Raw genomic sequence first — 26,427 nt, 5'->3', positions numbered from 1 at the left:
CCCTCTCTGAACTGGCTCCATCACTCTGCTCTCCTCCCCACTGAGAGCTGGTGTGTGGGGAGCGGACTGGAGCATCATCCAGGTGGGGGTGGAGGGGATCCCCATGACCTGTCCAGGGTCCAGGCGCTGTGAGTGGGGTGTCCAGAAAAAGCGCTATACTGTATAAGTGTCGGGACTTAATTATGATGACACCCCTCCTTCCAAATCGCCCCGGTTGAGTTCAGTCTTGTATTAAGTGCGCGCGTTGAGTGCTTTGCCCAGGTGCTGCGCCTGCTTTTACATTTAAAAGAAGACGCCCCGTTTGTTTTTCGACAATGAAGGATAACACCGTGTCGGTTCTCCTCAGGTCTGGTCAAGTGTGGTCCTCACGGAGCCGGGGCCGCCACACCCCGTGCATTTCATAAACAAGCATGCAAACATGAAAAACTAAGCAAGCGGCCAGCCCCAAAAACCTATTGCGTGGATCCCTGGTGATTTCCACCTGTGTGGGGGGAAAATCTCTCCTTTCCTGCCAACATCTGCAGGCGCGCAGTCTTGAGAACCACCGTTTCAGCGACCGGGTCCCGAAAATTAAAGGCGAGGCAGCGAGCGAAGGACTTGTCGACGTTTCCAGCTCGCTCGGTTTGGGGAAGTGAGCCTGCTTCTGCTTTTGGCACTGATAGCTGGTAACTGAGAATTACGCGGGGGCCCAATGCGAGAGAGGGGGCGGGCGCTCGCGGAGCGCTGTGACGGAGAGCTTCGTCCTGTAAAGAGACAGAGCGGTAACGATTATTTGTACTTTTATTTGCTAATTCGCCGGACACGCGATAAAATCGCTGCAGGAACGCGCGTAAATGACGGAATTCTGCCTCCCGGGTAAGTTGTCTTTCTGTTTAGATACATTTACAGGCGCATCTCTGGAGTCGCTTTACGTTGTATTATTTCTTTTGGGGGGACGGGGTAGAAGAATATTCTCTACGGTCCTCCATGCCGAGTCCCCCCCGCCGCCCTCCCCGGCAGTGATCTTTTTATTGCCCTCCGCGTGTACAAGACCCTGGGTTTGTCAGGAAAAACAAACGAACCAAGTTTGGTAGCGGTTGTAATGAACTGACAGGCGTTTGCGTTTTTGTTGGGGGGGGTGTTTTGACATATATTTCTAGCTTTGTTCCTGCTGCCTTCGCGCTCGGCGAGATAAGAGCACCCTGCTCTCTGAAAACGACGTTGTCCACGCAGGGTTTGCCACTGACCTAAGTCACGTTAGACACCGATTTGAAGTTGTTACCTCTCCGGCTGGCCCGTTGCGTCCGCGGTGCTCCTGGGTCGCTTGGAAGCTTTAGCGCTTGAGCAGCTGGGAGAAAGCTGATCCAAATCTGCCGGTAACGGTCCGATCTGGGTCTTTAACACCTGCCTGTAACACAAGACTCACCTGAAGGCTCCTGCGGCACCCCTATCGTATCCCGGTCATCAGTCCTGGCTGCTCACGACCTTAAAACTAACCCTGGACCGGTCACTAGTTACCTCACGACCGTAACAAATGAAACACGTCAAGTCTGGGAAGTGATATCGCTGATTTTTATTCTTTCTTTGTGTGTGTGTCATTCAAAGCTTCCAGAGGTCAGATGGTCTGAGCCGGCATCTTCGGAAGAGTCAGGATGGACGACCCCACAGAGGCGCAAGGCGAGCTTCACGATACGGGTAACCGATATATGAGCGCGATTGAATAAGACACCGGGCGCGAATGCGAAATATTCGGGGCGCTGTGACCTTCTGCTCCACGCAGCAGCCCCGTAGGTGTGTGTGTGCGTGTCAACGCCGCGTACTGCCAAGAGAGGCGAAAATCCTCCGTTTAGCAAGCAACGAGGTGTCTGTCATCGCTGGGGCCAGCTCACTCGCGCCTTCCTCCGTGCTCAAATCCTGCCGAGAGTCGAGAGGAAGGAGTCGGTGAGGTGGCCGCACCGTACCCCTCCTCTTTCCTCACCTCGCCCTGGTCTTCTGTGGGTTTCCTCGGTCCGTCCGTCTGCGCTTCTCTCTTTTTTTTTGCTTGTCGGGACGGCTTCGATCGAGGCCCACGGTCTCGGGTTCGGGTCTCTCGGTCCTTCGGCACTGGGAGCCACTGGGAAGCGGAGTGTTTCCCATGCGCTGCGCTGGAGAGTTCTGGAGTCGCCGAGCCAGAGCAGTGCTGTTTGCGAGCAGAGTGATGAAGCCAGTTCAGAGAGGGGGGTTATTAGTTCAAGTTCATGTTTATTTGTCACTTCAGCCATATACAAGTATACAGTGGAACAAAATATCCTTCTTTCTCGTCCACAGTGCAAATACAGGCAGGACAGACAGGACACTGACATAGACATTGTAGACAGGATACACTATGGATGCACAAAAGGGCAGATAGTGCAAATAAATAATACAATACACACAACGCACTGGGGAAGGGAACACAATTAGGAGGCCATGACCGGTAAAGGTCAGGGGGAGATTTGGCCAGGACACAGAGGTAACACCCCTACTCTTTTTGAGAAACACCCTGGGATTTTTAATGACCACAGAGAGTCAGGACCTCGGTTTTACGTCTCAGCCAAAGGACGGTGCCTTTTTTTACAGTGTAGTGTCCCCCATCTCTATAATGGGGCATTGGGACCCACACAGACCGCAGGGTGAGCGCCCCCTGCTGGCCCCACTCACACCTCTCCCAGCAGCAGCCTCAGTTGATCCCAGGAGTCTCCCCTCCAGGTCCTGGCCAGGCTCACCCTGCTGGGCTCCAGTGGGGCTGCCAGCTGGGAGCTGCAGCTGATAGAGCAGGATGAAAGATGTACACACAGAGAGGTCAGTTGAAGTGATGCACGAAGCTCAAGTGATTTGACTATTCTTCCCCTTGGCTGTCTGGATACAGCAGTGGAGTGTAGGCGTCCAGCTCTTTGCTGAACTGGGGCAGCGCGTGTTGAGTTCTCAGTGAGCCAGACTTTCAGAATTACACCGAGCGGATGATAGTGTTTGAAGTTGCCTGCATGTGTTAGACTTGAGTTTCAGTTGGCCCTCCAGAGAACTTATCTGATCTGATCTATACAGCGCATCGGCTAGCCTGGGCTTCTGCGATGTGCGGTGCAGACAGACCTTGAACTGAACTGTTACTGACGAGCTCGCCTGCATTTATTTCGGTACTCTGCTCTGTAGGCTTGTAGGTGCTAAAGATGACCTTGTGCTCTTTTGGGAGGAGGGGTTTTAAACACGCAAAGTTAGTGCTTGAGTTCGGAAGCTGTGGCCTGTGAAACTGCCACAGGAGGCAAGGTTCAAACTAAACCCCGAACTGGAACTGCCCACAATATTTCTGTTGCAGGCATGGCTTGAATGCACATGCTGAAATGTATTAGCCCTTGGGTGCATCAGGTCCTGCTGATGCAAAATGTCCAAGGCTACTACCTAATACCCTGTGCAAGCATGTTTCAGTGTGCTCTCTAATGAGCTTGGTGTTTTCTCTCGTTTGCATTATCTTTGTGCCAAAGGTGACATATGAAACCTCTATTTTGTGCATGATCATTGCCCCAAAAAAAAGGTGTTGCTTCACTGGAAAAAGCTCAGCAGGGTGAAAACGGATACATTCTCAATGTGCGTCAGCCTATATCTATACTCCAGCCAGTAAAGGGAATGTGACCTCTTAACCAGTTATAGGAGAGACTTGTGGGAGTTTTGACTCAGATCTTAAAAGTCCTGAAAAGAGCTACCTCAAGCTCAGACGTCAAATGTGCTATTAACACAGGACGTTCCTGCAGCAAACACAAGAAGGACCCACCCCCAACCTCCCGTCTCTCCTAGAGACAAGGACAACAGGGTGTCCAGTCATATTGATGTAATGAGCAGACAGAACTGCATTCAGAACAATCACCGCTGGCGCCCAAAGTCAAGAGTGTTTCCCCTGAGTCAAAATCAGCCATGCACAAAATAAAAACCCCTTTCCTTAAAGGAAAAGCATCGGGGAAAGAAGTGCATCTCTTTAGAGGGCTGCCACACACATCGCTCATGTGGAGCGCTGACCAAGGGGTAAGATGAGTGTGACACAACACTGTGCACAAAATGGAGCACACACCAACACAGCTGGATCTAGGGTAACTTGTTCCTTGTTCTGCGAGAAGCATGACCAGATGCTCATGCAGAAGGGTGTTTAAGACGTACCGTAGGGAAAGCATGACTGTAATGTGGGACTTATGCGTGCAGAGCGCTTATCCCATTGCCCCTCTACCCCAGATTGAGCTAATTTTGCAGAATGGGGATGTCCCCAGAAATTGCAGAAGTTCTCCTGTCCTGGATAAAAAATAAATCAATCTGACATCATCCTGTCATCCCATGAGTCATGGTGTTGCGTGCGAGGCAGGATCTGCTCACGTTTTTAGCTGACTTTGGTTTCCTGTTTTGCAACATGTGTGTGTGAGGATAAAAAAGAGGGTCCAGTTCTTTGATTGAGGGGTGCAAAGGAGAACCAACTCAATGCACAGAGAACATCCATCCATCTTCTAAGCAACTCAACCATTTGGGGTCACCTGTCCCAGCAAGTAATGGGCATAATGCACACCCTGGACAGGACACCTGTCCATCAGAGGGCAGACACAGACACACACATTCACACACCCTGGACAGGACACCTGTCCATCAGAGGGCAGACACAGACACACACATTCACACACCCTGGACAGGACACCTGTCCATCAGAGGGCAGACACACACTCACACACCCTGGACAGGACACCTGTCCATCAGAGGGCAGACACACACTCACACACCCTGGACAGGACACCTGTCCATCAGAGGGCAGACACAGACACACACACTCACACACCCTGGACAGCACACCAGTCCATCAGAGGGCAGAAACAGACACACACACGCACACACCCTGGACAGCACACCAGTCCATCAGAGGGCAGACACAGACACACACGCACACACCCTGGACAGGACACCTGTCCATCAGAGGGCAGACACAGACACACACACTCGCACACCCTGGACAGGACACCTGTCCATCAGAGGGCAGACACAGACGCACACACTCACACACCCTGGACAGGACACCAGTCCATCAGAGGGCAGACACAGACACACACACTCACACACCCTGGACAGCACACCAGTCCATCAGAGGGCAGACACACACACAGACGCACACTCACACCAGGGCCAAGATACCCATGAATCCGAAGCATCTCTTTGGACTGTGGGAGGAAACTGGAGCCACCTTCCCCCAAGCACTTTCTAATCCAGCCTCCAAGCCTTCTTCTTCAGAAGGGCTTTCATTAATCTGCCCCCTGGCTCTTCTTCTGCTTTCTAAACCGAATGGGCTAATTTTGTTACCTCTCGGTTCACTTTTGAGAAGTTACTTTTAAAGGGGCCCATATAAAATGAAGATGACGATGATGATGATAACAACCATCATCATCAAGGGGGACCTGGGGGGGGGGGGTCATCCCTCCTGAACCTGCATTACCAATGCAATGAAAAGCACAGAAGCAGCACCTTATGGGAAAAAAACAAACCACACGGGGGTTTAAAGACGTGCGTTCAGCAATGACCTGAGGACCCTGGGTCACGAGATGGAAGGAGTCACGCCTGCACAGACACCGTCAGCCAAGCCGAAGTCTAGGCCTGGCCCTGGGCTGGAGTAGCAGTGCTCTCTGGGGCTTGTGAAACTGGGGCCCTGCAGGGCTGAGACCCACAGGTGCAGGAGAAAGAGAACTGCAGCAGGTCAGAGAGCGAGGGCTAGGCCCGATCTGTATCTGCGACCGCCGTGTGGGGCCCCTGCACAATGAAGAGGAAGTAGCTGTCGTCTTTGACTGGAGCTCTGTGGTGCAATTCTAGCTGTGCAGAGCTTGCACAGCAATGGAGAAGTGCGTTTATTTGCAGCTCGGCGCAGCTGACCAGCGCGATTCCAGTTCTAAGCTACAGCGCGTAGAAGCGGGGGCTGTGGTGGAGGTTTTGTTCACTTCTGGGTAATCGTTTTTAGGCCCGTGGTGCGAGCGCGTCTTCCTGTAAGTTGTCATCGCTCACTGGAAAGTCTGACCTGCTGAGGTCGGAGGGAGAGTGAAGAGAATCCCGTAGGAGGGTGATATCGAGAACGGAAACTCTTGAATAACGCATTCAGGGTGATCCTGCCTGGCATAGCCGGAAAATCTGCATTTTGAATCTTGGCTTCTGGTTTTTGTTCCACGATGGTGGACATGACACTTGAAACACTGCACCCATATGCTTTTGGCCATTTTGTTTCTTTACAGGGCGATTGAAAGCTAGGAGGTGGGAGTAGAGATTAAATATTGCTTCTCTGCTTTACTAGTCTGTTGCACTGTAGCAGCCGATTAGCTCTTGGGTGCTGGGTTCAATACAAGACTGGAGTACCTTCTGCGTGGAGTTTGCATGTTCCCCTCCTAATGTCTGGGTTTTCACCCCAGTGCTTTCCTCCCGCCTCCCAAAGGCCCACTGGCTGGGTTCATCTAAATTGTCCCTGACAGACTGGCGTGCAGCCGAAGGTGTAGGCCCCCCCTCGTGTCCAGTGCTCCTGGAATAGGCTCCCAGGTGTCATCCACTAGCTCAGCCTGGTTCACTGTCGTGCACTGTGCTCCGCTAATCAACAGCTGAAACCCACTCTGAGCCAGAGACCACCTCTACCGCGAGCCGCTCGCAGGTGGAGGCAAGGAAAGAGAGGGAACGGGCTCGCAGCGAAACGGGGCCCGACGGGCCAGACGCGGCTCGGAGCAGATCCGAGAGGGGGATGGGTTAGTGTCATGCGGGCTGGCCAAGGGGAACAGATGAGCTGCTGCGAAGCTCGTCGCTCTTTGCTGTGAAACCCACAAGCGCTGCCTATACATTTCAGAGGGGTGTGGGGGTGTGTGTGTGTGGGAGGGGGGGCTGCGCTCTGCAGCTTTTAAGAGGCAGGAGGGCGATAGACCATGAGACAGGTTGCCAGAGAGGGGAACAGGGCAGGCAGGATGTGGGAGGATATTAATAACATTGCTTTACACCCGTACCTATAGTCTTTCGATAGCTGCTTGTTGATTATTTTGAGATGCAGTCCGCAGCAGAGGGGACCTATAGGAACAGTGGATTGCATGCTGGAGTCCTCAGAAGCACTACAGTTTAACACAGATGGAGGCTCCTTAGCCCCTTGTGTGATTTGGAAGACAACTGGTTACACAAGAGCTCATTTGCAAGTGCTGTTACTAAGTGGGGGAGCATGCTTATCCAACCCATTTATGTAGATTTTTATTTAAAAAAAAAACATTTCCAAATGTTTGAGCGTTTGTCCGTGGCTTGGAGGAGACTGCGTCTCACCACGCGTAAAGGGAAAACCAGTTCAGATTGAATGCATCTGGAGTTCGGGCTGTGAGGCCACAGAATGCGTGACTCTAGAAAGGGGGTGCAGACGTTCCCCTAGGCACCCTCGTCTGGAGCTGCTGTGGATCGCAACGCCACAGGGGGTCCACGAGGCGTCTCCCATGAACAGAACCCCGCTCTGCTCTAAGAGCTGCAAACTGGAGAGCAGCTGATGGAGAGACGCTCCGTGCCCCTATCTCCTGACCCAGTAACAGGACAAAACAGAGGTCACAAAGCCCGTGCTTTACATACTCAAGCAGAAGAGAAAACAGAACTATCCCTCAGTGCTACCTGGGATTTCTTTAAATGAACAGTAATGACCTGTTTCAGGATCTGAAAGACACACATACTGTACGTTGATGTCAGATACAGAACACTTGCATCTGTAGTATTTTTGATCTTGTCTATTCTAAACAACACAAACTTTAATTAAACGGTTTAAACTTAATGTGCACATACTGCCCGGGCTCTAATCTAGACGTGTGAAAGAATAGAGTCTACACGAGTGCTCACACAGTAATGGCTGTGGCCCAGCTCTGGTTTTGCCGACGCTGGCTTCCGTGCCACATCCCAGCCCAGCCAAAGGTGCCAGTCTCCTGCCGCAGGAGAATCTCCTCCTCCAGGTCCTTAGTGGGGGACGTCGCCCTCAGCAACAGGGCTGGGGGTTCGGCTCCAGTGCTTCTTCGCTGAATGAGGGCCCTTGATGTCTCACATTGTGTCCGGTCAGACGCGGAGTATCGTCTGTGTTTTTCCAGCTGCATCTGCAGCGATAAAGGGAACCGAAGCCAGGCCATTTTCTCCAGCAGGGGTGGCCAGTGTCTGTGTTTTGCAGAGCCAAGCTCGAGTTTGTTGCAGATTGCGGCCGACTGAAGACAGGACCTCCATATCGCGGCTCGATTGTGAATTTGCCCTTTCCGTAATTTCCAACTTTCAATTATTCCCAACCTCACCCCCTCCCCGCTGTGAGTTTTGGAACAGGCAATTAAGTTCATTAATTAGTAAACGGAGTGGAAACTAGGACAACCACGAGTGCGCTGTTGTCACTTCTTTCGTTGGCATGCTGGAGAGCCCCAGTGTACCAGCAGCTTGGCTGAAGTATCTGTCAGAGGACTGCTGCAGCTCTCATCGAGCACTGCCGCGGGCCCTCGTAGTGCTAATGAATCCCAAAACCAGTGCTACTTGTGCACCAGTAACCAGCTGCAAGCTATAGAGCTCAACTAGTGCTCTGTGTTGTACCGATTGAGTTCCTTAGTCGTACCTGTGGTTTTTTTTTAATTCATTCCTTTGGTTTTGTCATCGGATCTCTTGCAGTTCCCCTGACACTGACGGCAGATGAGAGGTCGGAGATCGAAAACATCAAGGTGCACAAACACGACCTGTTGGAGGACATCCAGGTAACATGCAGGTCCCGCTGTGCAACTGCAAGGGCTGCTGGGAGCTTTCAGCTGCTCGTAGCGTGCTGGTGCGCAGGGATGGGCTGCGAGCAGTTATTACCAGTTCCACATCGGTCTCGATGAGGAGAGGGCAACAATGAGTCAACCCCATAGACCCCATAACCTAGATCCCCGTTCACAGATCCTCTCTGTTTTCAGGGTGATATTCATATCTTACACTCTCGTTTCCTTCCTGTCATACTTATGCAGTTCCCTGCTTAACATGTAATTTGCCACATGTTCACCTTTCTAGTTTAGTATTCTCTGCAATTAAGTCCAGGATGTCCCATCGTGCTCCTGGCAGGCCAGTGTTTCTGCAGCTTTTCATTGCGGCCCTGAGAGGAGGACCTCAGACTGATCCTTGGGGCACCCCCATTAATAACCCATGCTCACTTCCTTTACCCATCCATCCATTTTCTAACTGCTCCCTCCAGTTCAGGGCCGTGGGGGAGCCCATCACTGCAAGCACAACCGCAGGGCAGGGCACACCCTGGACGGGACGCCAGTCCACCGCAGGGCCCACACACAGACACACACTCACCCCGGGGCCAATGAACCCACCAGCATGTCTTTGGACTGCGGGAGGAAAACCATGCAAACACGGGGAGAGCATAGCAACAGCACGCGCTGCACGCCCGGGTCTGGAATTGAACAAGCTATGCTAGGAAGGAATGCTGACCCCTGCGCACACGTGCGATAAAGCTCTGGGGGAAAAAGTGCTCCGATTCCCACTCTGCTGGGTAGGTTGTGGGGAGCTGTTTTTTCACTTGGGATGGACAGTGTGGGCTGGAGGCTTCTTGGAATTCATGTCACACCGCGAGACATCTGGTCCCCAGAGTAAAGGATGCTGACAGCCCGAAATCTTTAGAAAAAGAGAAGCAGCCAGGCTTAAATGGGCAGAGATTCGCTTGTGTTTCTGCCTGCCAAAGCCACAGTCCCTGAGTCACGTGACCCTCTGGCCAGCACCGGGGCTTCGTGGCAGGAGGGGCTGACTCATCCAGCGTGTGGCCTCCACCTGACCTTCCGAAACTTAGCAGAGGCCTCGCGCCGGGAGGTGTCTCCTCGGTGTGAAGAACGAGGTGCCCGTCTTCCACTCTGGGGCTTCTGGTTCTGTCGGGACAGAGGGGTGAGGAGCTGGCGGGGGGGGGCTGACATTGACAGCGGCTGACATTGATGTTCCTGCCTCCCGTCTGTTTGCAGAAGCTGAAGATGGAGATCGCCAACGTCATCGCGGAGATCGAGGGCTTTGAGCAGGAGGAGGAGAAGTGAGTAGGGTGTCGTAAGGGACCGAATTAAGAAATGAGCTCATCTGGGTGCAGACCAAGCGGGACTTCCTGTTCCTGCTGCTCAGATGCTTAGCGTGACTCCCTGGCGGACAAGTGCATCCTGAGAAAGTCACAGCACGGAGGTCAGGCAATCCACTCCTGATTTATGTGGTAAAATGTCATCTAAAACCAGATATGGAGTTACATATCAAATTGACATTAACTGCTGCATTATGACTTTTGAAACAACAAATGACAAAATCTGTGAGATGGCACGGCCGGTAGAAAAAATAATTCAGGAAGTGTCAGGCTGGGTGAACAGTAAGTACTTGAAGGTGACATTACACCACATAAAGCATTAAAAGCAATTTAAATTGCTGGAAATTGTGTTCAGGAAGACAGTACCCAGGCGGTTCAAGTTACGTTTGTTTTATGCACGGATTTCAAGGCGGTTTGATGTGAATTTAACTTGCGTGGTGCAGGACGCCTCAATTTTGCTAAATTTGAAAAGAACAGCGAAATGAGGCTCACAGCCCCAGCCCTGCGGTCAGGAGGCTGGGTCATTGGAGACAACGACCTCCTGGACGTGACTTCCCAGAATGCTCTAGGAGGGCCTGTGTTGAGCGTCATGTATCGGCTCCTTAGCAGGAGATGTGCAAGGCTTTTGAAATACATCCTGATGACGTAATAAGATTTTTTTTCTCCCTATCTGCATTGCTATCAAGAGGCTAATTCCAATTAACAGTGCTGAGGAACTGGTGTAGATCAGTGCGTAAGACTGAAACATAGATGCACTAACCCAGCAGTCATGCTGTCTCTGAGAAATGCCCATGACCACTGCGGTTCTTTAAATAGGTGACGGAAACTGCTAGTAAGATCTCTAGTTATTTTTACTAAGTCTTCCCAGTGTGTCACAATCGGGCAGAAAAAGAGGAACAGGCGCAGCTGTCTGGACAGGCTTCAGATTCAAGGCTTGATTGCGGGGAAGACTCTGTCTCGAGTCTTCGCATTTCTGCTGGAAGTGACTGAACTTGTGCCGGTTTTCAAAGAGAAAACGTTATGTGATTTCGCAAAGTCACAACGGCACAATTTGTACTGATAACTCTTCTGGTTGGCTCTTATGATAACACTACCAAGTGGAAGGCAGTGGTGCCAGCTATCTAGCTTCTAGCTGATGTGGATAGAGGTCTTCTAGCCTTCTAGTCTGAAGTTCTGGAATAGATGATGAGGCTGTGATAGATGCATTAGTTGAGTAACAGTTGCGAACGGTTATTCTTTTTTGTGAAAATATGGGTTGTGAACTAATGTGATGTGATATACTTGTTTGAAATCATAGAATAATAAATTTAACCCACCCATCCATGCGACTGCAGTATCTACCCCTCCGTACACCTGCCTACCCATCTACTGTATACAGTATATCTACAGTCTACCCACCTACAGTATACACCCACCAACTCCTCTACTGTATATACCTACAATCTACTCCTCCCTACACCTGCCCACTCATCTGTACACCTGTCTGTCCCTCCCTACACCTGTCTGCCCCTCCCTACACCTGCCCGCTGGTCCGTACACCTGTCTGCCCCTCCCTACACCTGCCCGCTGGTCTGTACACCTGTCTGTCCCTCCCTACACCTGCCCGCTGGTCTGCACACCTGTCTGTCCCTCCCTACACCTGCCCGCTGGTCTGCACACCTGTCTGCCCCTCCCTACACCTGCCCGCTGGTCTGCACACCTGTCTGCCCCTCCCTACACCTGCCCGCTGGTCTGCACACCTGTCTGCCCCTCCCTACACCTGCCCGCTGGTCTGCACACCTGTCTGCCCCTCCCTACACCTGCCCGCTGGTCTGCACACCTGTCTGCCCCTCCCTACACCTGCCCGCTGGTCTGCACACCTGTCTGTCCCTCCCTACACCTGCCCGCTGGTCTGCACACCTGTCTGTCCCTCCCTACACCTGCCCGCTGGTCTGCACACCTGTCTGCCCCTCCCTACACCTGCCCGCTGGTCTGCACACCTGTCTGCCCCTCCCTACACCTGCCCGCTGGTCTGCACACCTGTCTGCCCCTCCCTACACCTGCCCGCTGGTCTGCACACCTGTCTGCCCCTCCCTACACCTGCCCGCTGGTCTGCACACCTGTCTGCCCCTCCCTACACCTGCCCGCTGGTCTGCACACCTGTCTGCCCCTCCCTACACCTGCCCGCTGGTCTGCACACCTGTCTGTCCCTCCCTACACCTGCCCGCTGGTCTGCACACCTGTCTGCCCCTCCCTACACCTGCCCGCTGGTCTGCACACCTGTCTGCCCCTCCCTACACCTGCCCGCTGGTCTGCACACCTGTCTGCCCCTCCCTACACCTGCCCGCTGGTCTGCACACCTGTCTGTCCCTCCCTACACCTGCCCGCTGGTCTGCACACCTGTCTGTCCCTCCCTACACCTGCCCGCTGGTCTGCACACCTGTCTGTCCCTCCCTACACCTGCCCGCTGGTCTGCACACCTGTCTGCCCCTCCCTACACCTGCCCGCTGGTCTGCACACCTGTCTGCCCCTCCCTACACCTGCCCGCTGGTCTGCACACCTGTCTGCCCCTCCCTACACCTGCCCGCTGGTCTGCACACCTGTCTGTCCCTCCCTACACCTGCCCGCTGGTCTGCACACCTGTCTGCCCCTCCCTACACCTGCCCGCTGGTCTGCACACCTGTCTGCCCCTCCCTACACCTGCCCGCTGGTCTGCACACCTGTCTGTCCCTCCCTACACCTGCCCGCTGGTCTGCACACCTGTCTGCCCCTCCCTACACCTGCCCGCTGGTCTGTACACCTGTCTGTCCCTCCCTACACCTGCCCGCTGGTCTGTACACCTGTCTGTCCCTCCCTACACCTGCCCGCTGGTCTGTACACCTGTCTGTCCCTCCCTACACCTGCCCGCTGGTCTGTACACCTGTCTGTCCCTCCCTACACCTGCCCGCTGGTCTGTTCACTTGCTCACCTGCTTCTCTTTGTTTCCAGCAAAACGATCGAGAGGGAGAAGCAAGTGGCAATCGGAAAGAAAAAGTTCAACATGGACCCGAAGAAGGTCAGCTCGCGTTCCGACCGTGCTCCCTCTTCGCGCCTGTGCTTTCCGAGTCCCGCACTTTTCCCCTGACTTCCGGAAACCTCCGGGCTGAGCGGATGGCCTGTCCGGTTAGCTCTTGTCCCGGTGGCAGGGTGCTAGCACCAAGACCTTTACGTGACCTATCTGTGTGGACGTGGGTGTGTGTGTGAGGTGGGGGCGGGTGAGCGCAACGGGCTGCATCTTCGAGCGAAACGAGCCTCTCGCTGTGCCGCTGTCAGCAAACGGCAGGCGAGGACTTCACCTGCTTTGTCAGCGCCGAGCCACATCCTTCCTGCTCAGAGCGAGAGGAAGCTGCGCCCCAGCAGAGGGGAGGGCGAGCCCAGTAACCACGTTTGTAGAGTCTGTCTGCCCTTCCAGTTCCCCAGCCAGACACCTGTCCGCTCGTGTGTCGGGCGAGCCGCCCATCTCTCCCGCCCGTTTCTGCCTTTATCGATAAACCGCTGGGGGGGGGGGGGCGGCCCCAGCTTCTTCCACACAGCCGTCTGGCCCTGCTTCCTCGGTCTTCCTCCTGCTGTTTCTGCCTTCCTCCCCTGAGGTCCGGTCCCACAGTTCCCCCTGGTCGGGGGGGGGGCGGTTTGTCCTGCACTGGGAGCGGGGGTATTCCTGTCCTTTCGTTCCGCCTGCTCTTATTTCCCTCCGGAGGGATGTCGCTGCTCCCTGCACGTGTCTTCCCACGATGCTCCGGGCTCCTCCCTCGTTCCGCTCGAGCTCAGGGTCGCAGTACGTGACCCAGGTCAGGCGGTCCTGGGAAGAGAGAGACGTTCCTAAAACAATTTCGGTCATTTCCAACCTTCCGAAAGCCCAGAGGTTTTATTCCTGGATGTTATTTGTGATGTCTGTTAGTTGTGTGTCATCTTGTCACGAACGCCAAGCGAAGCTTCTGCCGAGTGCTTCAGATTTGGTTTGATAAGCGGGTTTTACGTGCTGTCGTCTTGCTCTTGAGGTGGCAGGGTGCCGCAGGGCTTGGTGTGTGGGTTCTGTGCAGCGATGCCGCCGCAGGGTGAAGGGCAGTGGAGCGGCGCCCTGTGCCTCGGTTTCTCTCTGCCCCTGCGGGGGTCTTGCCTAAGAAGAAAGGAAGATGCACATCACCTCGCTCTGCATGAACGGGCCCGCGGGCCTGAGGCGCTGTGGTTTCGTCGGCAGGACAGCAGGCACGCCAGCCACTTGTTATTTCAGAAACAGAGAACTTCCTGGCACTGTGCATTGTGGGCTGGCGGGCGACATGACACTCTGCCTCCCCCAGCCACAAAGGCTGAATGCGGGTTCTTCGGGTTCTGGGTCCGGCCCGGTTCTCTCTCACTGGGCTGTGTTTTTGGGAGACTAAACCGCTTTCCTGCTGCTTCGCGCCACAACCCTCGAAGAAGAGATTTCTTTTTCGAGCGTCGCCTGCGAAATCAAAGATCTTCGCCCACGTGGAGACTGACACCGGGAAGCCTGAGGATCACGTCTGATCAGTCCTGCTCTGCTGGATAGGAAGTGACTGCTGACTGACACTCGGAAGCGCTCTGACTCAGTGTGGGACTGCGGTGAAGGAGCAGAGGCAGATATTCAGCTGCTCACAGGCAGACGCCCTGCGTTTCGACAAGCACGCTGGACAGATGGTAAAACACACGGAGCAGACCTGACGCAGAGCAGGCTTGTGCTCGACAGCAGCGTTACGTAACTAAAGGGTAGCCTGCCCATGCTTCCCACACAGAGATTTCTTCCTTTCTCTTCCCCCCACCGGCTGTGCATTCATTTAGACAGTTTAGGGGGAAAACAAAACAAAACCAAATCTTTTTTTTTCCATGCCGGGCTCGTATTTCATTTGTTTGACGTGTGGTTGCCAGTGAATCTGCCTTCTCAGGAGAGGTGCTGTATCGAGAAGTCATGCACCCTGTGGGAGGTGTGTCTCCTGGCAAGAGAAAGGTCATTGTGCAGGTTCGGAGTCCAGGGTGAGGATCCAAGTGGAGAAGGCCTCGTCTTTTACACCCGTCTCCTCCAGTCCTGTGTCTTCTGGCTTTCAGTCCAGCGGAGCTCTCTCAGTTGAGCCCATCAGGCCCCCGAGCTGCAGCGGTGAGCCAGGCGCTGGGACTCTGCTCACCTCTCTCCCAGGCTGGCTGGCTCAGTGAGGGGGCTGAACAGTACCAGTGGGGCCCCACAGCACTGAGAGCGTCTGACAGCATCTCTCCCACCTGTGTGTGTGTGTCTGCGCGCGTGCACATGTGTGTGTGTTTGCACTACATTCACTGCTGAACAGGTGGGGCTGTGCAGAGATCTGTCAAGCTGGGAGCTGCTGTTTCACTGCATGGTGGTAATGACAGTCATGGAAGATCCAGTGTCAGACTAAGCCCTGAGTCCAGAAAACCGTTAAGCCATTATTTGGTTTAATAAAAGGTTCATTACATTAAATTAAGAGCTCTGTTGGAAGGAAAGCCAGAATATTGCTGGAACACCCAACGAAACTGGGAATCATCGATTTAAACCAGAGCGATACCTTTCCTAGGGCTTGCGGAGTTACACTGGGCAGGCACAGGTTTGATTTGTCTCAGGCTGCAGGCAGAGAGCTTGACTTACGAAATATGTCCCCCTGTTTTCTCTCTTCTCTCTCCCTCTGTCCAGGGCATCCAGTACTTGATCAATAACAAACTCCTGGAGTGGAATCCGCAGACAGTGGCTGACTTCCTGTACAGGGAGGAAGGGCTGAACAAGACAGCCATCGGGGACTTCCTGGGAGAGAGGTAACCATGACAACGTGCTATAGTGCTGGGGCACACCCTAGGTGGTCTATAGGCCAGGGCTCATTCTCCTCTTGGAAGAGCCAGCTGGAAATGGAAGCACATGTTCTGCCTCAGCAGTCCCACAGCGCAGCAGATCAACTGGTGGATTGAGGAAATGACTTCACTAGTTCAATTTAGGAGGAAATTTAAGTTGGGCACATTGAGTAGGATCCAACTGGACTTTAGTCAGGACACTGGGATTAACACCCTGATTAATTTATGGGTTTTATTTATGACCTGTCACCTTACTGTCCAATTGGATTGGAAGCTGTAGCCTAGAGACAAGAGCACCACCTACTGGACCATCAACACCATTAACAGCAGCACCCCAATTCATCTTCTCTGCATCTTATATGCGTTTCCACCTTTAACACAGAGACGTTACAGGAACTGGACCTCTGCAAAACTGAGCAGAGCAGGGGTTCACCAGTATTCATTCTTGCATTCCAAATGTCCCCGGTATTATTATTATTAAGGCGTGGACAAAAATCATCTCGGGGGACTGCTCCTAGATCAGAAAGGGAATGAAGTTCCCAGTGAGGAATTTGAGAACAGGTGCATGTAGCACTGTAAATGGGGGGGTTTCCTTGACGTCAGCCAGGAGCTCCTGGGAGAACCCATTGCACCATGTTGTTGAAGCCGAAACTGGGATCTGATGGCACACGGAGGGATTAAATCCGTGATTCAGCACTGGCTGGGGCTCCTCCCAGCAGAAACCACTCCTATGGTCTCCTTTCTGCTTTCTTCACAGGGAGGAAATGCATCTCAAAATCTTAAAGGCCTTTGTGGAGCTCCACGAGTTTGCAGACCTCAACTTAGTGCAGGCACTGAGGTGGGTCATCGCGCACACGGCACACGCAAACAGATACGTCAGAAGAGGTACTTTTACAGAACTAGAAATTCTGTAAGATCACAAACACTCTGACAATCAGATACATAATTATCTGAGGGATAGTGGTATTTATCCCTGTGGAACTAAGTGGAGCAGTCACAGTATAGTGGTACAGGCGGCACTCGTTAGTCATGTCCCTTTTTGTGTTCTTTATTGTATAAGCCCATCCTCCATTAAGGAACAATTTTCAACACCCTTTGATCCCTGCGGATTTGGGGGGGGGTTTGCCGACAACCGCACGCACTGTCGTGTTGCACGGTCAGAGCGCTCCCAAAAGTCTTTGCTCCGTTTTCGGTTGTGGGGGACGTGACATCACGCCAGCTCTTTTCCCACAATGCCTAGCGTTTCCCCTCTCGACCCTCTCGTCTTTGTGAAGAGACACGGCGAGGTTATTCTAAATATTTATCATGCTGAATCTGTATACTCGTCAATTCTAATGGGAAATAAGTTCATTATACTGTTTTTTCCTGTCAGTCATCCACCAGGAATAATGAGGAGCCCCTGCAGTAGCAGTGCGGGCGGTGGTTTGAGTAATCAGTGTGGCCCCGATGTGTCCCAGGAATGGGAATAGATGTCGTCATACCCGTCGTATCGGTGTCAGCCTCCAGCTAACCTGCCTGTACGTTTGCTCATTTCAGGCAGTTCCTGTGGAGTTTCCGGCTCCCTGGAGAGGCGCAGAAAATTGACAGGATGATGGAGGCCTTTGCCACACGCTACTGTGAATGCAACTCTAGTGTCTTCCAGTCTACAGGTTTGCATGCTAACCTCCGTAACACCAGGGGGCAGTATGGCGTACTTTAAAGGGTTTTGTAATAGGCTTTACGGTGATCTATGATTTTGTTGCGCACTGGAATCGTTTAAGAAGCGGTCTTTTGTTTACAGTGCATAGAAACAAAATTGACACAAACCAAACAAAAGCCCAGAGCTCCTTTTGAGTTTCTTGCTAGACTACTTGAATGTCCCTGACTCACCTATTGGACACCTATTACCAACCTGAAAGCATTCAGTTACTCTTTGAGACTCTTCAATACTTTGGTCTAGCTCTGGGCCTCCTCAGGTGCACTTCTTCAACGATTCCAGCTTATAGGTGCTCAGCCAGTCTCCGACTTACTTTCCTCATATCCAGAGATGCATCTGCCCTCTGTCCTCAGGGCAAAATGGTAACTGACTATAGGACCTCTGAGCTTCCTGCCTTTTAAATTGATGCCTGACCAATCGTCTTGCTCCAAGCAGTCAGGTGACAGAGGGCAGCCGCTCAGTCCACACGGCATTCTGGGGAATGTGGTCCAGACAAGAATCCCCAACCGATCTGGACCCATTGCCCTCTCAGGGTCTCAGACATGACTTAATTGATTGACACCGTGCTGCACTAAAAACTTTTCCAAGTCTCCTTAAAGCAGCTGCACCTGCAGAGCTGGGAGACGGTGCTAGAATTTATCTCGTAAAGCCAATTATGTGCTGATTTTTGTCAATCAGAACTGAGCTGGAATAAAAACCTGCAGACACAGGACTGTCCAGGACCAGGATGTAGGTGGTGTGAAGTAGCCTGCCTCTGACCCTCACCAGGTTTTTAATAATCACCCGCCCCTCCATGCCACTTTAAACTAAGGTTTCTCGAGTACAAACTGCCCCAGCTAAGATTATGCCCCCCTATAATTTCAGACACCTGCTACATCCTGTCTTTCGCCGTCATCATGTTGAACACCAGCCTGCACAACCCCAACGTCAAGGACAAGATGACAGTGGAGAGGTTCATCATCATGAACAGGGGCATCAACAACGGAGGGGACCTGCCCGAGGAGCTGCTGTCGGTAAGCCCCACTCGCCCCCCCGCAGACAGGAAGAGCAGCACCTCGCCCCCATGGACCGCGCTGTGTCAAGAGCTGGCCCCTCGCGGCCGGGAGCCTGGGAGAGCAGGACCACAGCCTTCCTGGGGAATGTGGTCCAGACAAGAATCTCCTTAAGATAGCCTTAGTCAACATGCCCTGGGATCTCCCTACTCCGGCTTGGCGGTATTTGTGCCCTTCCCCGCGCAGGCTGATGGGAAAACACAGTTGTTAGGCATGTGGACCTATTTCTGCCTCTCTCCGTCTGTCTGAGCAGAAGCTGTACGAGGGCATCCGGAACGAGCCCTTCAAAATCCCAGAGGACGACGGGGATGACGTCACACACACCTTCTTCAACCCCGACCGCGAGGGCTGGCTGTGGAAACTGGGTGAGACAAGCAGTCCCTGCTCCCACTTGCTATCACCACTACCCTCTCCAGTGCTGGGCTGTAAACTGATTGGGCCAAGCAGATTCCCAACTGATCCCGATGTCTAGATCCGAGCAGATCAGAGCTCAGTGGAATGTTTCTGCCCAAGGATGTGATATACTTGCATGGGAACCTCACTGTGATCTCCAGGCTGTAGGGGCTCATCCTGGACTGGGACCCTGGCTGTGATCTCTAGGCTGTAGGGGCTCATCCCGGACTGGGACCCTGGCTGTGATCTCTAGGCTGTAGGGGCTCATCCCGGACTGGGACCCTGGCTGTGATCTCCAGCCTGTAGGGGCTCATCCTGGACTGGGACCCTGGCTGTGATCTCTGGCCTGTAGGGGCTCATCCTGCACTGGGACCCTGGCTGTGATCTCTGGGCTGTAGGGGCTCATCCTGGACTGGGACCCTGGCTGTGATCTCTGGGCTGTAGGGGCTCATCCTGGACTGGGACCCTGGCTGTGATCTCTGGGCTGTAGGGGCTCATCCTGGACTGGGACCCTGGCTGTGATCTCTAGCCTGTAGGGGCTCACCCTGTCCTTTGGAGTATTGTATTATATCATTCATTTTGGAAGACCCCTACGAAGGAACTTTCTGAATAGATGGCTATTTTTAATCTGCAAACGTTGACTGGATTACTTGCAATTCTTCTTTTCAGGTTGCTAAGAGTACGTCAGCAATCTAAAAGAGTTGTTTTTCTTGATTTCTTGAAGGCGGAAGAGTGAAAACCTGGAAGCGAAGATGGTTTATTTTAACTGACAACTGCCTCTACTACTTTGAATACACCACAGTGAGTGTTAACTTCTTTCTCTCTTTCTGTGGGCCTGGTCCTGCGCTGCTGTACTTCCCCAGTCTAATGCACAGTGTAGTTCTGTTCTGACAGCTAAGCTGTAATGCACCTGCAGCTGTCTCTGTCTGTCCCTAGTGCATGGGTCCACACTGCTTCCTTCTCAGTGTCTGCTCAAATTCAGACCTGCACAGGCACCTTGGTTTAGGCGTGTCTCGGGAATGATCTCATGACACACTGTTTTTTTTTCCCCCAGGATAAGGAGCCCAGAGGGATCATTCCACTTGAGAACCTGTGTGTCAGAGAGGTGGCGGAACCCAGGAAGCCGGTATGTTCTGTTCAGGACCGCGGGCATGGTCTCGGGTTGGGCTCTGTAGCCCGTCTTCTCAATAATTCGACAGAGCAAGTCCAAGTCCAGTCCAGTCCTTAGCACTGTCCCACTGTCTACCAGTCCCTAACAGCTCCAGCTCCAGACCAGAGCCCCTTGCTGGGATTCGGGTCAGGGGAGTGGCCTGGGGAGAGCCTTCCTGTGCTTTTAAATAGCTTATAGGGTAGCCCATCAGGTTAACCCTTGTTGGGGGGTGTGTGACCGGGCTGTTTGTCCTGGCCGCTGAGCCGGGTCTTGTGGGGGGGGGTGTGATCGGACTGCTCGTCCTGTCCAGTGAGCCAGGTCTTGTTGGGGGGGGGTGACCAGGCTGCTTGTCCTGTCCAGTGAGCCAGGTCTTGTTGGGGGGTTGTGATCGGACTGCTCGTCCTGTCCAGTGAGCCGGGTCTTGTTTGGGGGTTGTGATCTGACTGCTCGTCCTGTCCAGTGAGCCGGGTCTTGTTGGGGGGGGTGTGATCGGACTGCTTGTCCTGTCTAGTGAGCCAGGTCTTGTTGGGGGGTGTGTGATCGGACTGCTTGTCCTGTCCAGTGAGCCAGGTCTTGTTGGGGGGTGTGTGATCGGACTGCTTGTCCTGTCCAGTGAGCCAGGTCTTGTTGGGGGGTGTGTGATCGGACTGCTTGTCCTGTCCAGTGAGCCAGGTCTTGTTGGGGGGGGGGTGACCAGGCTGCTTGTCCTGTCCAGTGAGCCAGGTCTTGTTGGGGGGTTGTGATCGGACTGTTCGTCCTGTCCAGTGAGCTGGGTCCTGTTGGGGGGTGGGTGGGGGGTGTGTGTGATTGGGCTTCTCGCCCTGCCCGGTGAGCCGGGTCTTGTGGGGGGGGGGTGTGACCGGGTCTCTCGCCCTGGCCCGGTGAGCCGGGTCTTGTGGGGGGGGGGTGTGACCGGGTCTCTCGCCCTGCCCGGTGAGCCGGCTCTGAGTGGCTCCTCTGCTCTGTCCGCAGTACTGCCTGGAGCTCTACAACCCCAACAGCAAGGGCCAGAAGATCAAGGCCTGCAAGACGGAGACGGACGGCCGGGTGGTGGAGGGGAAGCACCAGTCCTACAAGATCTCTGCCGCCTCCGCCGAGGAGAGGGACGACTGGATCAAGGCCATCAGGTGAGAGAGAGAGAGAGCGAGAGCACTGCAGCTCTCCTCGCCGCCAGCGCCCTTCCCCTCTTCCTCCTCCCCAGGCGGCCATCTTCTTCAGCTGTAGCAATGACTCGTGGGATACGCGGCTGCTGGCTCTCGCCTTGTCTTGGCGCTGGAAAACGGGGCCGTCTGCCGAGACCTCGCTCTCGGCTTTGCATCGTTTTCATCAGGCTAGGACAGCTGGCCAGACTCTGTAAGGAGGTGGCGGCACGATGCTGTTATAGCAGAGAACTGAGCCTCTGGTACGTCTGGAAAATCTCTCTCCCCGACAAACAATAGTCTTGGCCAATATGTTCAGGACATAAAAATAAAAGAGAGCCCTTTTTAAAACCATGACTCAATTCTCCGTTTTAAAAAAAGGTTTTGCTTATTTAGGCTGTGCAACACCAACAACTTCCTTTCCTCTTCCAGTCAGGCGTTTGCTCAGCCTCCAAAAAGCCCCCCCCCACCCCACTTCACTCTCGCCCTCTTCCTAACACGTGATCCTTCCATCTCCTTCCCAGGGCCAGTATTTCTAAGGACCCCTTCTACGACCTGGTGTCGGTCCGCAAGAAGAAAGTGATCAATCAGGTGGCTGGAGACTGAGGCGTGCGCGTCTCCCCTCGCCGAGCGCCGCGGGACCGACCTGGGCTGTCTGCATCTCTCTCACACTGTCACTGTACAGGGACTATACTGTAGAGGACAGAGGACAGCAGGGGCTGTGAACCTCCACTGGACTGGCACTGTGGGACTAGACTGGACTCCTGTACAGTATGTCTCTCTCACACTGTCACTGTACAGAGACTATACTATACAGGACATAGGAGAGCAGGGGCTGTAAAAAATGTAGCATAACCTCTAGACTCTTCCCTCTCGTTGTACTTTCTCGCAATGTTGTTTTCTGCTGTTGGGCTTAAGAAACAAAACCCGTCTTGGCAGGAAACTTGCCCAGAGGAATCAGCTCTTGTTCATGGTGCTAAACTGTGAAAACCACTGTTTTACATCGTCTCCTTGAGCAATCGAGTCATCTGCTCTGGAGATCACAGCCAGGGTCCGTCCAGGATGAGCCCCTACAGCCTGGAGATCACAGCCAGGGTCCCAGTCCAGGATGAGCCCCTACAGCCCGGAGATCACAGCCAGGGTCCCAGTCCAGGATGAGCCCCTACAGCCCGGAGATCACAGCCAGGGTCCCAGTCCAGGATGAGCCCCTACAGCCCGGAGATCACAGCCAGGGTCCCAGTCCAGGATGAGTCTCTACAGCCCAGAGATCATGTTGAGGTTTTACCAAAGAGAGTATTTTGGCCAGACAATTCTGAAAGACCTTGTCCACAGCCAGTCCACACACGACTGGAAGACATGTTTGAAAAACATTCTTACAAAAAAAGAAAGCAGGCATCAGGACATACTGTCCAGAACTCTTTCCTGTCAGGATGAAGCCCTTGTCCATGAAGCCCTGACTTTCAGAAGTTTCTAAGCTCTGTTTTTTTTCTGTGTAGATAGGCATTAAAGTACAGAAAGATATAATAATTTCCATTGTACATAAAAATCTTTATCACTATATTTATTTTCAAATGTATGCAATAGAACAGAGATGGAAACACCAAGCTTACTAGTGGATTACACTGTACATGATCGTTCTGCTGCAAAACATGCAAAAAAATGGAATTTTGAAGTAATGCGGTTGTTATTCATTCATATTTATGAAAAAATGACTATGGATGAAAGTAAAGAAATGAATGAAAGTTCTTAAATTAATCGGGACATTTATTCTTTCATTTTTCCTGGTTAGTCCATTAAGAACAAAGTGCAAAGGTACCTTGGTTACTGGTGGTTTCTGATGTACTGCGGATATGATCACGTCCCTCAAGACAGGCACGCCCCTCTATCCATTTTCTATCTGCTTCTTCCGAGTCAGGGTGGTCGTGGCGGAAAACGGGAGTCTATCCCAGCAAGCAGCGGGAACAAGGCAGGATACAACCCAGACGGAACGGCAGTCCGCCGCAGGGCACAAACACCAACTCGCGCCAGGGCCAGTCTTCCCAGAATGCTAGTTCACCCACAGTACCAGAAGGGCTTTGGACTGCGGGAGGAAAGGGGAACACCCACGGGGGGAAAAAAAAAGCAGGGAAGACCATGCAAACTCCACACAGACAGCCCCCCCCCCCCCAGGTTTGGGAATTGAGCCTGGAGCACCAGCGCGGCGAGGCAGCAATGATCACTGGGCCACCCTGCTGCTCCCCGGGACAGTTAGGATATGCTGTATTAAATTGTGAGATACAGGGCGGTGTCTCCAACACCTGGCGAGTGTGTACTCTAGCTGTAGGGTTCTCCAGCTTCGTCAAGTGTAAGCAGGAGCAACGTCGCCTTCAAAAAAAAAACTGCAGTAAGCATCTTGGTACCAAGTGCCCGTTCCTCAGCGGCACGTTCGTGCAGAGGGCAGGGGCCTCAGGCTGCCCTCTGCTTTCCCTTCCGTTCAGCACTCAGAGGAAGCACGACTGCAGGCTGGGACCACCCCCACAGAGACCCCCTCTGCTTCCCTCGCCCCCTGGCGTCTCCCTCCTCCCCCTCCCTGCACGCAAGGAGTGCACGCGGGGCAGGTCAGGAGAGAGGCGCCCTGGGCCCAGGGAGGAGCCCAGGGAGAGGGGCAGGAGAACACGCCCCCAGGCCAGAGGCTTCGTGCTTACCCAGAGGCCTGCGGCCCCACTCTTGCAGGCCGCAAAGAATCCGGGAATCGAATCGGGTTTGCCGGGGGGGGTTGGGGTACAGTACAAAGCCACCAGGGGCCTGCTCACCTGCAGTGTGGACCTCTCTGTGCGCCACAGCCAGCCTCATGGGGGCACCTTCTGTGTGGAGTCTGCATGGTCCCCACCCACCCCACCATGTTCACTCCTGTTTGATAAAGCCAGGCAACTCACTTCTGCTTGACACCCCCAACAACTCCCCTAGAGGATGTGTTCCCTGGCGCCCCTTCGCCCACCTAACTTGGCACAGTCTCCCTGTCACACTGCAAAAAAAAAAAAGAAGTCCCAGTTCTCTTTTCCACTGTGTGATCTATTTTAAAATAGCCTCTGGGTACAAGTTTCACCATACATGTAACTTCTTTTGAAAAAGTTCTAGTTTCCGAAACGATCAGTTTACATGCACGAAGCGGGGTGCACCAGGAGGCGGGGTGCACCAGAAGGCAGGCTCACACACCCACCGATGACACACGCGCTGTTTTACCCCGTTTCGAGCTCCAAACGCTGCATTAATTTGCCTGACGGTGCAACGTGCGCTCCGGGCTGGTGTTAACGACCCGCTTCGAGCGAGAAAAGCAGAGTTTACACACACATCTTCAAGAGGACACATTTCTCACAACACGGGGATGACACGCCTCCCCCCCCGGCAGCCCGGGCCCTCGCCACGGCGGCAGCCGGTTTCTAACCCTCCTGTCCGCCCGCTGCCGCCGGCAGGGACCTGCTGGACTCCGATCGTTGGAGGTTTCGAAAAAGCAAACCGTTGTTTTTCAACGCATTTCGGCCCTTCGACTTTTGTGACCCGCGCCGTTATCGCTGCCCACAAGGGGGCGCCATCGCCTCACCTTATTCTCTCAGGTCTTCTAGGACAGCCGACCAAAATGAATTCTGGGCTTTTGTCTAGTTTCAAGCCCGAACTCCCCCCCCCAAAAAAATATTTGCAATCAGGTAGGAGGGGTCTTTGCAGGCCTTCTGCCTGGAGGTTAGTCGAGGGTGCGAGTCGGATTCCTCTCTGTACCTTAAATCCAGAGACGCGCGCGATTCTTTGCCTCGAACCCGCTGCAGGATGTTTGCGCGCCGGGGGGCCGGGGGCCGGGGGCGCGCGCCCCCTCTCTCCTTCCGCTCGGCGGTTTCGGCGGCGACACGCGGAAGCTGCAGGTACCTCCCCCAAGCCCGCGGGCAGGAGCACAGAGACACAGCCCGAACCTGCTCTGCGACAGTCGGGGATTCTCCCTCGCCGCCCAGCTCCTGCAGCGCCTGGGCTCTGTAGCGTCTGTTCCACCCACGTTCTCAGCTGCGTCGCTGATCATAATTGGCAATTTAATTAGCTACGTAATTGCAATACTTCTGAACCGTCTCCGAGGTGATTTATGGGCAGCTACGTTTAACATAGTAAATATCTCGTGCAATCAACCGGAAAAACGCCTTAAGAGAATATACAGTATATACAGGAAGTGTCATTTAGAAATCAGGCTGCTTAAGTGACTGCACCTGTTTAGAATTCACGCCGGAACACACAAGGCCCGCCAGAACGGGCTCCAAATTAATAAAAAACTAGAATCAGAACAGCCGTCGGTCCCACTGGGGGAGGAAACGCGGCAGAGCTGCAGCCCAGGCAGTGATCTCCTGTCCCAACAGGAGACCCAGCCTCTCCAGAGCCTGTTGTAGCTTGTAAATGGTGGGCGCTAGCCGAGCCAGGACAGTGATCTGAACTGGAAAGAGAGGTGGGGGGGGAGAGGGCAGGGAAGAGAAGGAACGAGGGCAGAGGGAGAGGAGGAAGAGATAGAGAGAGCGAGAGAGGGAGGAGGCTGTTCAGACTGTGGCCATCGGACTGACCTCTTCTGGACAGCATGCAGGTGTCCCACACCTAACAGCCTTACAAGATGTGCTTTTATAAGCTCAGAAAAAAAGGCTATGTCAAGGTGTGGAAAAACACACGCTGGCCCAGGTACTGGGAAGGGTCTGGACAAACCCAGATTACCCCTCTCTTTCTCTGAAGAGGTAGCATAGAGCCGGTCAGCTCCAGCCCAGTCTGTATAATCCTTTACAGAGCCTGTAGTCGCTGAGCTCTTGCAGGTGTTGGTCACGTCCCTGAGCTGGGCAGCTCACCTCCACAGCAGGAAGAGCTCTGGAGCAACATGACCCAGGCGTGTCTGTACACTTCTCCGTCCACCCACTGCACCGCAAAAACCTGAGACATTTTGCAACGTCCTACTCTTTTGACTCAGATTGGTCTTTTTCATGGAAAAAAATTAATCAGTTCAATGACCACCACCACCTCCATGGAATTTAAGCCATCTTGTTCTCTGCTGACCATTCCTCCTGCTGTCACTGGATTGTTTGGTACAAACCAGCGCGTACAGTACA

At 53.5% G+C, this 26,427-nt stretch overlaps 1 protein-coding gene across 2 annotated transcripts; it reads left to right on the top strand.

Moving 5' to 3' along the window:
• The first annotated feature begins 712 nt into the window (after positions 1–712).
• On the top strand, positions 713–23,076 carry LOC102692357 (cytohesin-3-like). Of its 2 annotated transcripts, XM_015359558.2 has the most exons (14): positions 713–855; positions 1,585–1,674; positions 8,644–8,726; positions 9,966–10,030; positions 13,037–13,103; positions 15,744–15,862; positions 16,653–16,733; positions 17,432–17,544; positions 18,456–18,604; positions 18,897–19,008; positions 19,761–19,837; positions 20,091–20,162; positions 21,159–21,313; positions 21,850–23,076. In XM_015359558.2, exons 2-14 carry the CDS (start codon positions 1,632–1,634, stop codon positions 21,929–21,931), a joined length of 1,218 nt encoding a protein of 405 aa, XP_015215044.1. In that variant the 5' UTR covers positions 713–855; positions 1,585–1,631; the 3' UTR covers positions 21,932–23,076. The 2 variants fall into 2 exon arrangements, with proteins under 2 accessions (XP_015215044.1, XP_015215045.1); XM_015359559.2 differs by lacking the exons at positions 713–855; positions 8,644–8,726 and having other exon boundaries at positions 1,601–1,674.
• Positions 23,077–26,427: the final 3,351 nt, after the last annotated feature.

Source organism: Lepisosteus oculatus, chromosome 12 (genome assembly GCF_040954835.1).
Source record: "Lepisosteus oculatus isolate fLepOcu1 chromosome 12, fLepOcu1.hap2, whole genome shotgun sequence".
NCBI lineage: Eukaryota > Metazoa > Chordata > Actinopteri > Semionotiformes > Lepisosteidae > Lepisosteus > Lepisosteus oculatus.
This window is presented reverse-complemented; position numbering and strand designations above follow the sequence as displayed.